General features: G+C 41.5%; 1 protein-coding gene across 1 annotated transcript in view; it reads left to right on the forward strand.

Annotated features, from left to right (window-relative positions):
- The first annotated feature begins 4,825 nt into the window (after positions 1-4,825).
- Positions 4,826-14,614, forward strand: part of mRpL12 (mitochondrial ribosomal protein L12) — a 92,898-nt gene continuing 83,109 nt past the window's right edge. The window contains exons 1-3 of the mRNA XM_068367372.1: positions 4,826-5,005; positions 7,966-8,074; positions 8,246-8,404. Coding sequence (XP_068223473.1) covers positions 4,944-5,005; positions 7,966-8,074; positions 8,246-8,404 — 330 coding nt within the window. The 5' untranslated portion in view covers positions 4,826-4,943. The remainder of the gene's footprint in view (positions 5,006-7,965; positions 8,075-8,245; positions 8,405-14,614) is intronic.

Here is a 14,614-nt window from a genome sequence, read left to right on the forward strand (position 1 = left end):
AATTGAGCATTTTAGGATATGTAGTTGTAAATATAAATGTTAATGACATTTGTGTAGAGAAATGTGTACTTTACGTTAAAAAGGATCAAGGAGTGAGGGGTCTAGGAATTAATACAAAACAAGAATGTCTGCTAGGTATGAATATTTTAATGTCTTTATTCAAGGAATGGGGACTATCACATTTATTTGAAGATGGAATCGACTGCGGTGGTCAAAAGAGAAAAAATGAAAAGTTAGATTATTGCATGCGAAGGGTAGCTCAAAACCTCAAAGTTTGGGCAGACGATGAGAAATTAGGTTATGCAATTTGTGTACCTACACAAAATAGGAAAATCCCTGGTCGAAGTAGGAAGGTAATCAAAGTATTTATTGATAACTGAAGAATGTTCCCAGGGAGAATATTTTGTTAGAAGGCATTGTAAGTGAAAAAATTGACGATCTACAGCCAGGTGTACATATAATTCCTAGTTTTACATCTATTGAATGGGGTGTAGGTTTTGTTTGTTTGGCAAACTGGAATGAGGATGAAATAACAATAGAAGCAAATGGAAGGATTGCGGAAGCAACTTTAGCCGTAGTAGAAAACAAAAAGACTTGTTCAGATAATAAGATATTAACAAAAAGAGAATTAAGGGATTTTAGGAAAGCACTAGGAATACAGGTTAATGAAAACATAAATGAAGAGGCCTTATGTAAAGTGGAAGAGCTTATTCATAGGTATAGAGACTGTTTTGAGCTTCATGAAGAGGACTTAGGTACAGCAAAGGGATGGGAACACGAAATAAAACTAACAAATGAAACTCCCATTAAACTGCCATACAGGCGAATTGCCCCTGCCTTAATACCAGAGGCCAAAGAACTGTTAGAGGATCTGACAAGAAGAGGAGTTATTGAGGAAAGTAAAAGCCCTTATGCTGCACCAATAGTTTTGGTAAAAAAGAAAGGAGGGGGGCTTAGGTTAACTATTGATTATCGGAAGTTGAATAAGATAACTATTAAGGACGCTTTTCCTCTACCGAGAATATCTGAAAGTCTCGACGTATTAGAAGGGGGTAACTTCTTTTCTACGTTTGACTTGGCACAAGGTTATCATCAGATTCTATTAAAAAAAGACGATAGGCATAAGACAGCATTTTCTGTTCCTTGGGGTCATTACCAGTACAGGAGGTGTCCAATGGGACTCACAAATAGCCCTGCTACATTTCAGAGGTGTATGGAAAACATTTTGGGAGACTTTGTTTATGATTTTTTACTTATTTATCTGGATGATCTTATTATATTTACAAACTCTATTGATGAACATTTAGAAAAAGTTGAATTATTATTAAAAAGGTTAAGAAATTTTGGCCTGAGGTTAAAGCCGAATAAATGTCATTTTCTGAAGACTAGCGTCAGATATTTAGGATTTATAATCAGTAATGACGGTATTGGTCCAGACCCAGAAAAGGTGAGGGCTGTAGAAGAGTGGAAAAGACCAGAGACTGTAAAAGAGGTGAGAGGTTTTTTAGGATTCTGTAGTTTCTACAGGCGTTTTATAAAAAATTTTGCTCAAATTGCTAAACCACTCAACACACTGTTAGAGGGAAAAATAAAGAAATCTAGCGAGAAAGTTGCGGATAAATGGCAGGAGAAAGAAGAACAGGCATTTCAGACGCTAAAACAATCTCTCATCAATGCTCCCATATTGCAAGGGATTGAATTTGGTAAGGACTTTACTTTAGAAATCGATGCAAGTTTTGATGGTCTAGGGGCAGTATTATCACAAAAACGCGGCAAGAAGCTACATCCAGTAGCTTATGCTAGTCGATCCTTAAGAAAGTATGAGAGAAACATGAGAAATTATAGCTCAAGGAAGTTGGAATTATGTGGTCTGCATTGGGCAATGGCTGAGAAGTTCAAGATGTATCTGATTGGAAGTAGGTGCACTGTTTTTACAGATAATGGGCCTCTTAGTAACTTGAGTTCAGCTAAGCTAGATCACACTGAACAGAAATGGGTGGCGGATTTAGCAGTGTTTGATTTTGAAATAAAGTTTAAGCCAGGAAAGGAAAACTCTAATGCTGATGCGCTCTCGAGGCAGGTTAGGGACGCAGAAGAACCTGATGGTGATGATATCTGGATTGAACCTTATGTAACAAGTGACTCCGTCAGAGTCATCATGTCACAGGACATATTAGACTGGGAGGATGTAGAGACCAAGCAAAAGACATGTCCTATTTTAACAGTTGTTAGAAAATGGATTTTTGGTGAACCGGCGGAAACAGAGATTCTTAAATTACAACCTGAATTAATCACATGGAAGAGAGAATTAGAAAATTTACAGATAAAAAAAGAAATAATTTATAAAGTAGATACCAACGAATTCCAAAGATCAAAATGGAGGTTAGCAGTTCCATTGAGCCTTCGGGAAAAGTGTTTGTGGGAACTCCATGATAAATTTGGTCACCAGGGAATAGATAGAACAGAGAAAGTTTTAACTGAGAGGGTTTATTGGCCAAATGTTAGGGGTTTTGTAAGGGAATATATTCAAAATTGCTTAGTATGTTTGACCACAAAGGAGGAGATGCCGGGGGTTAAAACAACTCCAGTTCACATTGAAACCAGTAGACCATTTGAACTTATCGCTATGGACTTCTGTTCTGTTGAGAAATCTTCAACGGGTAAAGAGCACATTCTTGTTTTAACGGATATGTTTAGCAAATTTTTATGGGCGTTCCCTACTAAAGACCAAAAAGCTACCACTGTGGCCCGAATTTTGGTCAACGAGGTATTTTATAAATTTGGCATTCCGGAAAGACTACATTCTGACCAAGGTAGAAATTTTGAAAGCAGTTTGGTTCGGTCAATTTGTAGAATCTTTGATATCTCAAAATCTCGAACGTCTCCTTACCATCCGCAGGGAAATGGCCAGACAGAACGGGCAAACAGAACAATATATAGTTTATTGCGAACACTGGATGAAGAGAAAAAGCAAAAATGGCCTTTATATCTCCAGTCACTAATCTCAATTTATAACTCAACCCCTCATTCAGTAACAGGATATTCTCCTTATTTTTTGTTATTTGGTAGAGAACCAAAATTAAGTATTGACTGTTGGGACCCTGATTTAGATATTGGAGGGACACAAAGAGATAAGGAATGGATTAATAAGCAATTGAAGATACAGAGAGAAGCATGGGAAATGGCAGGGCATAACACTCTTAAAAACTGGACATCGAAAGCAAAGGGCAGGTTGCAACAGTCAGGGGATAACGAATTAAAGGTAGGGCAAAAGGTTTTGATAAGAGAAAACCAAGTAATTGGGAGAACAAAGTTACAGGATAGGTTTAAGAGTGAGGAATGGGTCATTGAAAAAATATTAGATGACAAATGTGGCCTGTTTAGAATACGACCAGTTGGGTATGAATCTAAAGTAATACACAGAGCCAATATCAGACCATTAAAGTCTTGTAGAGTAAATACTAATAATCCAACCGCTAGTATTGCCGATGAAGATGAGGTTGAAATGCCTGATATGGAAGAGGTCTTGAGGAAATTTGGTATTGATACCGATAAAATAAATGGGAATGGAGAAGAACGAGAAACATTGCCTTCACTTAGTATAAGTAATGATAAAGAAAACAAAGGTAATATGAATGACAGCTTTAATAAACGTCTTAGGAGATCCGAAAGATTGAAAGAGAAAAGGGAAAAAGCAAATGAAAACAAAGTGTAAAACTTTATAATATTTTTTCGATGGGGACATCGACAAAAGACGGGGGTTAATGTATAGCACTTAACAATTACATTAGTTATGATGTTAAAATTGGCACGTTACATTTATGAAGAGGTTGTTGATTATAAGTTTAAGAAATGTCAATACGCTTGTTTGTTTCTTTTAAAAGCAATTTCCCAGAATATCCAGACTACCACTAGGAGCATCTCCAATCAATACTTCCCTAGTTGGAGAACTCAAGCGAAGAGGACCACCAAACAAACAGAAAACCAAGTGAAACAGCCTGCACGAAAAGGAACACTTCCTTGATAACATGATTACGGGCAGCAGGTTATCCTGATTTAAAAAGGACTCTTATGTTTCTTGTGTTGTGCTATTCCTGGTACGTGATCAACTAATCTGACATGTAAAGAATCATTATGACTAATAGTGCAAAGTGAAGTTTGTATAAATGTAAATATTCTATTTGTTATGTTCATAAGTTTTATTTTTTCTAACTAACTAAGATTATATATTATTTATAGGGTTGTGTGTTAGTAAATGTATTGATGGTCAACATTGGTGTTTCCTTCATTCATCCGTCTTCATGCAACATATATATATATATATATATATATATATATATATATATATATATATATATATATATATATATATATATATATATATATATATATACGTATACATACACACACACACACACACACACACACATATATATATATATATATATATATATATATATATATATATATATATATATATATATATATATATATATATATATATATATATATATATATATATATATATACAGCCAGATGGTATTCCTTTCTCCCGGTCTGGGACTAATTCACTGCATCAAGTAGATAATGTAAGAAAAGGGCGTCAAATAGAGAATGTATGCAACTTTCTTTTTTATCACCAAATTTTTTAGATTGCCATTAAAGATCAGGTGGTTTTAACTGTATAATTAAGGCTTGTGCTAATCTAAGTGTATTCTGAAACAATTAATAATGTCAATAGACTGGAAATTAGTCTGTAAGGGGAGGAGAAAGATGGCTACCCATTGTTAATATTTTCGTCTTAATCAGTTGCCATCCATTGATTCATAGAATATCAGTTGTGTTCTTCTGTGTCTATTATCCAATTCATGATCACGCCGTCTGCTGTTGTATTGCTATTTGTGCTGTATTTAAAAAGAAATAATAATATTGAACTGTAGAGCATGATGCAAGCGGCTAAAGTAATCGTTGCAAATAATTACAGCGTCCTTACATGTTGTCTAAGGTACGTATGTGTCCGGTCAAGTTATGCAATTCCATTCACAGTTACAAGGAACCCTGCTATTTAAAGGGGTTTTCTTATAATCTTTATTTGGTTTTGTGTTTTTTTTACTGTTGTAAGTGCATACCTATTATTTCCCTCCTCCAAGCTACCGGTAGGCGTAGCCCGGTGTATTTTTGAATGGGACCCTAATGAAAAAACCGGTGTTGTCTGGCAAATTACGGTATTATGATTATAATTAGTATTATTATTAATACCATTATTACTATTACTATTACTACTTGCTAAGCTACAACCCTAGTTGGAAAAGCTGGATACTATAAGCCCAGGGGCTTCAACAAGGAAAATAGCCGAGTGAGGAAAGGGGAAAGGAAACTGGGAAAAATAAAATATTCTAAGAACAGTAATGAACAAAAATAGAATTTTCCTAACAGGTTTCGATTCAGAAACTGATCGTTAGAGATACACGTAGTTTATTCGGTCTGGCGTAAACTTTCTTGTTGCTTGTCAAATTGATTTTCTTTATAGGTAAAGGTGTTATATTTTAGGACAGGAAAAGCTCTTAATAGGGTAGTGCAGCTTTATATAGAAAAGCTTTCTAATATCAACCCTATCGCTAAGAATTCGTTAGGTAACTAGTTAAGGACATGAAATGTAGGTTAGGTTAGGTAGGGTGGGAAAGTTTAGGTTAGATGATGGGAGATCCTGTCCGTCGTTATACAAAGGCTCAACGAAATACAGTATTATGATCGAATGTTACCTTGTCAGGAGTGAAGCTGGTTGGGAAAGCCAACATAGGGTTTAGACTTGGTCTCATGGTAAGCTAAGGATAGGGTGGTCTATGCCTTCCGGTAGGTAAGTAGGCAAGGATTACAGGTCATAGTTTAGGTTAGGTGGGAGACCTTAGGGTAGGTTGTGTTCTTTTGTTTATTTCCCTTTTAAAATGTGGTTTATACTCAAAATTTTTGGAATTTTAAAACTAATATGATTTGTAAAGTATGGATTTCCCTCGGTTATTTACGTCAAAACAGTTCAAAGTACATGTACTTAGAAATATACTGGGAATGCTTCTTATTTTCATTATTTTGTATGTTGTGCTTAAGTGATTAATTTACGCGTAGTTTGATTACTGGAATGTTCCATCCCAACCAACTAGAGTATATACAAAGGCTCCAAATTTTACATTTTGCTAAGTGTCAGAAAAATTTTCCCCCATTTTATCGTCTATCTTTGGTTGGATAAACCTCTCTCAGTCGCAACGGTAAAGGGCTATCGTTTGGCCCTGAGAAGGTTCTCAGACCGAAGGGCTCAAGACATTTGTACATCATGGGAACTATCTGTTCTCATCAGGCGCTTTGAATAGTCTTGTTCCCCAAAGGTTCTTAGACCTCTCAAGAGATCCCCTTACAAAAGTCGGAAAACTGCATTTCCTCTTGCTCAGGTTTCTGTAAAGAGGATCATTGAGTTGCATGGTATTTTGTATGCTGAGGGTTGAAAAGTGGTCACATTTTTTTTTTTTTGTTTCGCAGTTCGTTGCAAAAACCAGACCAGGATCCCAGGTTCAAGATCTCCATCTTTGCCCCTACAGAAGTAGGCTACAGTAACTAATGGTTGAGACAAACTGCTCTCTTTGTCCTGTGAGGGCATTGTGATGCTACCTCAAAAGACCTCAACACTTCAGACTTGAGCACCAGAGACTGTTCCTAACCTCTGAAAAGGATAAGAGACCGATCTCCATGAATACTATTTCCTTCTGGCTTTGCAAAACCATCAGACGCTCCTACACTAGAAAAAGCGCATGTAGGTGATCCCTCTAGGACGATGCTTCACGAATTCAAGAGTATCTGCTCTACCCTAGCCTTCATGAAGAATCTGGAGATGCCAGATAACCTTTTCTATTCACTATTTTTGGGAATATACCCACAGGTCCCTTGGACCAGGTAGCCACTCAGCAGTTGGTGTAGCGAGCTCAGTTCCCTCATAGGACAGTAATATCTTGTCTGGAAAGTGGTTGCAGACAGTGGACCTGTTGTATATACTTGATGCCTATATACAGTACATTGGACACCATATCCTACAGGATATTGTTTCTTCATTGACTTTCCATATATGGTATTAGCCAGCCTACCCTAACTCCATTTGCAACCCTGCGTTCTGTAGAAGTTGTGAATTTCGATACTCTTTAGGACCTAAGTTCAGTGACATTTTCCTGGATCACTTAACATCCTGCACCCTAGGATAAGACTCTTATTACAGATCGATGGTTTGTACAGGTACAGTATTACTTGTAGGAACAAATCACAATTTTTTTTAATCTACTGAACAGAATTTTTCTTCTTCCTTACTAAACTAACCTGAGCCCTTTAAGTTACGCTGTCTGCCTCAACCACCCAGCAAGCACCTGCAGGTATGCCAAACATTAAAGGAGGGTTGTTCTACCTGTCTTTCAGATTGGTTGGACCTACCCGTTACTTGGTGACCATCTGTGTTTTCCTTGTTAAAAGTCTAAATGGCCGTTTCAGCTTCGCCGATATCATACTCCTATTAAAGGTCTCAGATTTGTAGTACAGTATTGTAGTAAAGAAAACTATAAAATACTCTAAAGAATTGGTGATACGGTATTGTGACTTCTGTAATAACGCTTTAAATTATGAAACTGCTTTTTTTTTTTTTTTTTTTTTTTTTTTTTTTTTTTGATCAACTTATGAAATTATGTGCAATATGTACAGTAATATTTTTTATTAACAAACTGCTAATGTGGATATTTGTTTTCCAAGTTGTATATTTATTAAGTAAAGAGTCTGTCAGTGAACTCTGCAATATGGTAGACCTAGAAATTACTCTAAAGGTAAATACTGTACATTATTTCTCATTAACATGCAGCACAATATACCTGTAAACCTGTTAATTGATTTTATATTGAGGGAGAGTTTCTAACTGTAGCTTTACTGTTTTTGTTTTAGGCGAAATATATTACGGTATGGTGCTGCTGGCGACTTAATTCCGCACCAACATCGTTTTTACAGTGCCGAAGCAGCACTATCAACACCCACTCCTGATGGAGCACCTAAGGTCTTTAAATTTTTAGTTTGTTCAACTTTTATGTAAGAAATCAATCATGGAATTTTTCCACTTTAATATTGCTGTTGAAATGAATAATTAAATTTATAAATGCAGTATATAGTACTGTACTGTGTAGTCTTTTCATATCTAGGTATTATAAGTTTTCAATATATATTTCAGGTTTACCCAGAAAAAATACAGTCTATTGTATCCGAGATCACTAAGCTAACTGTTTTAGAAGTGGCAGATTTGAATGACCTATTAAAGAGAACCCTTAATATATCCGATGCTCCTGTTATGGCATTTGGAGCTGGTATGCCAGCAGCGGCTCCGGCACAGGTGAGTCTGATTTTCTTTTAAAGGTACAACCCCTGTTTAATTGAATTATGGCATTATTTGCGAGTATTTCTGAGCAGGGAAGGATTGAGAACTAAGTACAGTAGTCTATTCTGTCACAAATGGTAAAACAGAGTTGAATGTATTTTGAAAAAATTTAATGTAATTTAGCAAACTCACTTTTTTCAATATTTAACTTAGCCGGTGATTATATAAGCTGCAGCTCTGCTGCTCGACAGAAAACTCTACGGAAAAAATCCGCCAGCGATCGCTATGCAGGTAGGGGGTGTACTTCAACAGCGCCATCTGTCGTCCAGATACCCAGTACTCATTGTAAACAAAGAACTCAATTTTCTCTCTGTCGTGCTACCGGCAAGACCTACTAATTCGCTGTTGCTAACTGGATTTATTTTCACAACTATTTGGTGAAGTACACTATTCTAGTTTTGAGCTTTCGCTGTGCAGGCTTTCTCTTCAATAAATCCTTGCATTCTTTTTTTGATATCGGATTATTTGTTGATGACTTTGGATAGTTTTTGAATTCCCCTTTGACCAATTCAAAATGGCTGACCCTTCTCAAGTCCCAAAATTCAGGAAGTGTAATGCTAGGGACTGTTCAAGGCGTCTTCCGAAGGCCTCTATCGATCCTCACACCGTTTGTTCCAATTGTCGGGATAAAACCTGTCAATTGGAAGATCGATGTGAGGAATGCGTTGGGCTTTCGGAATTCGATTTTATCGAATTCCAAAAATATACACGTAGGCTAGAGAGAGATAGAGTCAGGAGAAGTTCATCTCGTTCTGTTGATTTTTCCTCTCCTCATGCCCCACAACCTATTCCTTCCCCTGTAGTGGTTGCTCCTAATCCCCCTTCTGGCACTCAGGAACCTTCGATGGCTGATATGATGCGTGCCATCCATGCTCTAGGTGAGAGAGTCGAGTCCCTGGCTAGTGACCGTAACCAGCTCATGGTGGACGTCAAGGAGCTGAAGTGTAAAAGTGCAGTGGGAAGTGATAAAGTGAGTGATAGTGTTGTGGATAGTGTTGCGCTTGAGGGTTCGTCTGTTCGTGCCTGTCGTCCTCCTAGTCCGGGACCTCTTGCAAGCTCCCAAGTCCAGGGGAGAAGCAATGTCGTACGACCAATGGGTTCGAGAGGCTTTAATCAGCGAACAGACGTTCCCTCTGTGGTTTCGGGCGTATCTACCCAAGATCGCCCCACCCACACAAAGACGAGAGAGCCCATTTATTCCTCGTCTGCGGAAGAGGTTTCTCGCAAGAAACCATGGTCCAAGGTCTCACGACCTCTTAAGCGCAAGTCGGTCCCTTCCGCGCAAGTCCAACGGCCCAGTTGTAGCCACTGGGTCAGTTCGGACTCGCTGCAGTCTTCCGATGACTGCTCACCTCCTAAGAGAGGCAAAGCGGTACCGCCTCAGGCAGTTACACCGTCTGTCGCCGCACCTGCTCCTGCAGACCCTAAGTGGTCTTTGCTGCAGACCATGCAGTCCCAATTAACGTCTCTGATGCAGGACTTTCGTGCGGAGAAGGTTGCTGCTGCACCAGCCTTTTGCCTACAACCAACCACACACTCGGTTGTGCGTCCTGTGGACGCTGAGGCGACCTTCTTGCGCACTCCAGCTGAGAGAGTCCCGCCACCCATGCGTTCCAGTGTGCCCTGCCAGCCGCATGTTGACGTTCAGCGACGCACGGAGCCTTCCGTTGACGTTCGCGAGGTACAACAACCATCAGAGTTGTTTTGTTTTGACGCTGTGCGTCAACCTCCGCAACCCAGTGTGGTTGCCACTGCTCACCCACATCAGACTAGACAGTCTGGAGTAGACGCTGTGCGTCCCCGAGCTGCTATGGTTGTTGCCAGCTCACAGACTGGGCAACAGTTCCATGACGTTGCGTCCGGTTCAGTCACGCGTGCACCCGTGCGACCGGACTCAGCTAACCAGCCGTTACCTACTCCATTGCCGCTTCCTCCTCAATACTCGGATGATGGACTTTCTGATGATGACGATGCTGCACACGTTGATGAACCACATTCGGACCTTGACGAGCCTAAGTCCACGCAACCCTCTTTGGACTTTAGAAAAGTTCTTGCTCTGTTCAAAGAGATGTTTCCGGACCAGTTTGTGTCTGTGGCTCCGCGCTCTCCTCCGTCAGAGTTTGTATTAGGTACGCCGTCATCCTCGCCTGCCTTTACTAGACTCGTCCTCGCACGCTCGTCCAAGAGAGCTTTACGAGTGATAGGAGAATGGATGCAGTCCAAAAAGAGTCTAGGGAAGACAGCCTTTACGTTTCCCCCTGCTAGACTCTCTTCCAGATCGAGCGTCTGGTATGCCACGGGAGAAGTTCTCGGCTTGGGAGTTCCTGCCTCTGCCCAGGGCGACTTCTCAAGTCTTGTAGACTCTCCCCGCAGGCTAGCCATGAGACGCTCTAAGATATGTTGGTCATCATCGGACCTAGACCACCTGTTGAAAGGGATATTTAGAGAATTCGAGGTCTTCAACTTTTTAGACTGGTGTCTGGGAGCTTTGAGCAGGAAGATCTCCCCGACTGAGAAGGAAACTTCCTTGCTCATCATGTCCTGCATGGACAAGGCCATACGTGACGGGTCTAATGAGCTTGCTGCATCGTTCGTATCAGGAGTCCTCAAGAAGGGTGAGAACCTTTGCTCCTTCCTGTCAGCTGGAGTGACACCTTGTCAAAGATCCGAACTTCTGTTTGCTCCTCTTTCTAAGTGCCTTTTTCCAGAGGACTTGATTAAGGAGATTGCTGCTTCTTTGATACAGAAGGACACTCATGACCTGGTTGCGTCCTCTGCCCGCAAAGCCACCCCTTTGCCTACCTTGTCAGCTAGACCAAGGATGGACACTCCAGCGTCCCGATTTATTCCGCCCTTTCGTGGCAGAGCCTCCAGCAGAGGAGGTGCTCGTGCCGAAGGGAGACGTGGGAAGAAGAAAGGAACCAAGTCCTCTAGAGGCAGAGTCTGACTGCCAGCTTCTTCAGACAGCAGTGGGAGCCAGACTCAAGAACTTCTGGCAGACCTGGGAGAAGAGAGGCGCAGATGCACAATCTGTGAAGTTGCTCAGAAAGGGGTACAAGATCCCGTTTGTACGAAAACCCCCTCTAGCAACGTCTCCCATCGATCTCTCTCCCAGGTACAGAGAGGAAGACAAGAGACGAGCATTGAAACAGGAGATGTCTCTCTTACTAGAAAAGGGAGCGGTAGTCAAAGTCCTGGACCATCAAACCCCGGGCTTCTACAACCGTCTCTTCTTAGTGGCAAAGAAGACAGGAGGGTGGAGGCCAGTGCTAGACGTCAGTGCGCTGAATGTCTTTGTCACAAAGCAGACGTTCTCCATGGAGACCACAAAGTCCGTTCTAGCAGCGGTCAGAAGGGAAGACTGGATGGTCTCTTTAGACCTAAGGGACGCATACTTCCACGTCCCCATCCACCCAGACTCCCAACCTTTCCTGAGATTTGTTTACGAAAAGGTTGTCTACCAGTTTCAAGCCCTGTGCTTTGGCCTAAGCACAGCTCCTCTTGTGTTTACGAGGCTGATGAGGAATGTAGCCAAATTCCTTCATTTAGCGGACATCAGAGCCTCCCTCTATTTGGACGACTGGCTTCTAAGAGCTTCTTCCAGTCGTCGCTGTCTGAAGGATCTAAAGTGGACTCTAGATCTGACCAAGGAATTGGGTCTCCTTGTCAATATGGAAAAGTCTCAAGTGATCCCATCCCAAACTATTGTGTATTTAGGGATGGAGATTCACAGTCTAGCTTTTCGGGCTTTTCCGTCGGCCCCCAGAACAAGTCAAGCCCAATTATGCATCCAGAACATGCTGAAGAAGGAACGATGTTCAGTCAGGCAGTGGATGAGTCTGATAGGGACACTATCATCCCTGGAACAGTTCGTATCGTTAGGAAGACTACACCTCCGTCCTCTTCAATATCACCTAGCTGTTTACTGGAAAAAGGACAAGACGCTAGAAGCGGTCTCGATCCCCATTTCCGAGAAGATGAAGTCTGCCCTGACTTGGTGGAAGGACAGTATCAGCCTCAGAGAGGGTCTGCCCCTGGCTGTTCAGACTCCCAACCACGTTCTCTTCTCGGACGCATCGGACACGGGCTGGGGCGCGACATTAGACGGTCGGGAATGCTCGGGAACTTGGGACTCGAGTCAAAGGACAATGCATATCAACTGCAAGGAGCTACTGGCAGTTCATCTGGCCTTGAAAAGCTTCAAGTCTCTCCTTCAAGGCAAAGTGGTGGAGGTGAACTCGGACAACACCACGGCTTTGGCGTACATCTCCAAGCAAGGAGGGACCCACTCTATGACGTTGTACGAGATCGCAAGGGACCTCCTCACCTGGTCAAAAGATCTAAACATTTCACTAGTAACGAGGTTCATCCAAGGCAACTTGAATGTCATGGCAGATTGCCTCAGTCGGAAGGGACAAATCATTCCAACAGAATGGACCCTACACAAGGATGTGTGCAAGAGACTTTGGGCCACATGGGGCCAGCCAACCATAGATCTCTTCGCAACCTCGATGACCAAGAGGCTCCCAATATATTGCTCACCAATCCCGGACCCAGCAGCAGTTCATATAGATGCCTTTCTCCTAGATTGGTCACATCTAGACCTATATGCATTCCCCCCGTTCAAGATTGTCAACAAGGTACTGCAGAAGTTCGCCTCTCACGAAGGGACAAGGTTGACGTTAGTTGCTCCCCTCTGGCCCGTGAGAGAATGGTTCACCGAGGTACTTCGATGGCTAGTGGACGTTCCCAGAACTCTTCCTCTAAGGGTGGACCTTCTACGTCAGCCACACGTAAAGAAGGTACACCAAGGCCTCCACGCTCTTCGTCTGACTGCCTTCAGACTATCGAAAGACACTCGAGAGCTAGAGGCTTTTCGAAGGAGGCAGCCAGAGCGATTGCTAGAGCAAGGAGGACATCCACCCTTAGAGTCTACCAATCGAAGTGGGAAGTCTTCCGAAACTGGTGCAAGTCAGTATCTGTATCCTCGACCAGTACCTCTGTAACTCAAATAGCTGACTTCCTTTTATACCTGAGGAAAGAACGATCTCTTTCAGCTCCCACTATCAAGGGTTACAGAAGCATGTTGGCATCAGTCTTCCGTCACAGAGGCTTAGATCTTTCCAACAACAAAGATCTACAGGACCTCCTTAAGTCTTTTGAGACCACGAAGGAGCGTCGTTTGGCTACACCTGGTTGGAATTTAGACGTGGTACTAAGATTCCTCATGTCAGAAAGGTTCGAGCCGCTACAATCAGCCTCCTTTAAAGATCTCACTTTAAAGACTCTTTTCCTGGTTTGCTTAGCCACAGCTAAAAGAGTCAGTGAGATTCACGCCTTCAGCAGGAACATCGGATTTTCATCTGAAACGGCTACATGTTCTCTACAACTTGGTTTTCTAGCCAAAATCGAGCTACCCTCTCGTCCTTGGCCGAAATCGTTCGATATTCCAAGCCTATCGAATATGGTTGGAAATGAACTAGAAAGAGTCTTATGCCCTGTGAGAGCTCTTAAGTTCTTTTTAAGACGAACTAAACCTTTACGAGGACAGTCAGAAGCTTTATGGTGTTCAGTTAAGAAACCATCTTTGCCTATGTCAAAGAATGCTTTATCCTATTTTATCAGACTGTTAATACGAGAAGCTTATTCACATCTGAGTGAGGAAGACCAAGCTTTGCTGAAGGTAAGAACACATGAAGTTAGAGCTGTCGCAACTTCAGTGGCCTTTAAACAAAATAGATCTCTGCGAAGTATAATCGACGCAACCTATTGGAGAAGCAAGTCAGTGTTCGCGTCTTTTTATCTTAAAGATGTCCAGTCTCTTTACGAGAACTGCTACACTCTGGGACCATTCGTAGCAGCGAGTGCAGTAGTGGGTGAGGGCTCAACCACTACAATCCCCTAATTCCATAACCTTTTTAATCTTTCTCTTGAAATGTTTTTATTGTTGTTTTTGGGTTGTCCGGAAGGCTAAGAAGCCTTTCGCATCCTGGTTGATTTGGCGGGTGGTCAAATTCTTTTCTTGAGAAGCGCCTAGATTAGAGGTTTTGATGAGGTCCTGTGGTATGGGTTGCAACCCTTCATACTTCAGATCCTAGGGGTCGCTCAGCATCCTAAGAGGATCGCGAGGCTCAGTAAGGAAGACATACTTAAAAAGGCAGAGTA

Source organism: Palaemon carinicauda, chromosome 45, assembly GCF_036898095.1.
Source record: "Palaemon carinicauda isolate YSFRI2023 chromosome 45, ASM3689809v2, whole genome shotgun sequence".
Lineage (NCBI taxonomy): Eukaryota > Metazoa > Arthropoda > Malacostraca > Decapoda > Palaemonidae > Palaemon > Palaemon carinicauda.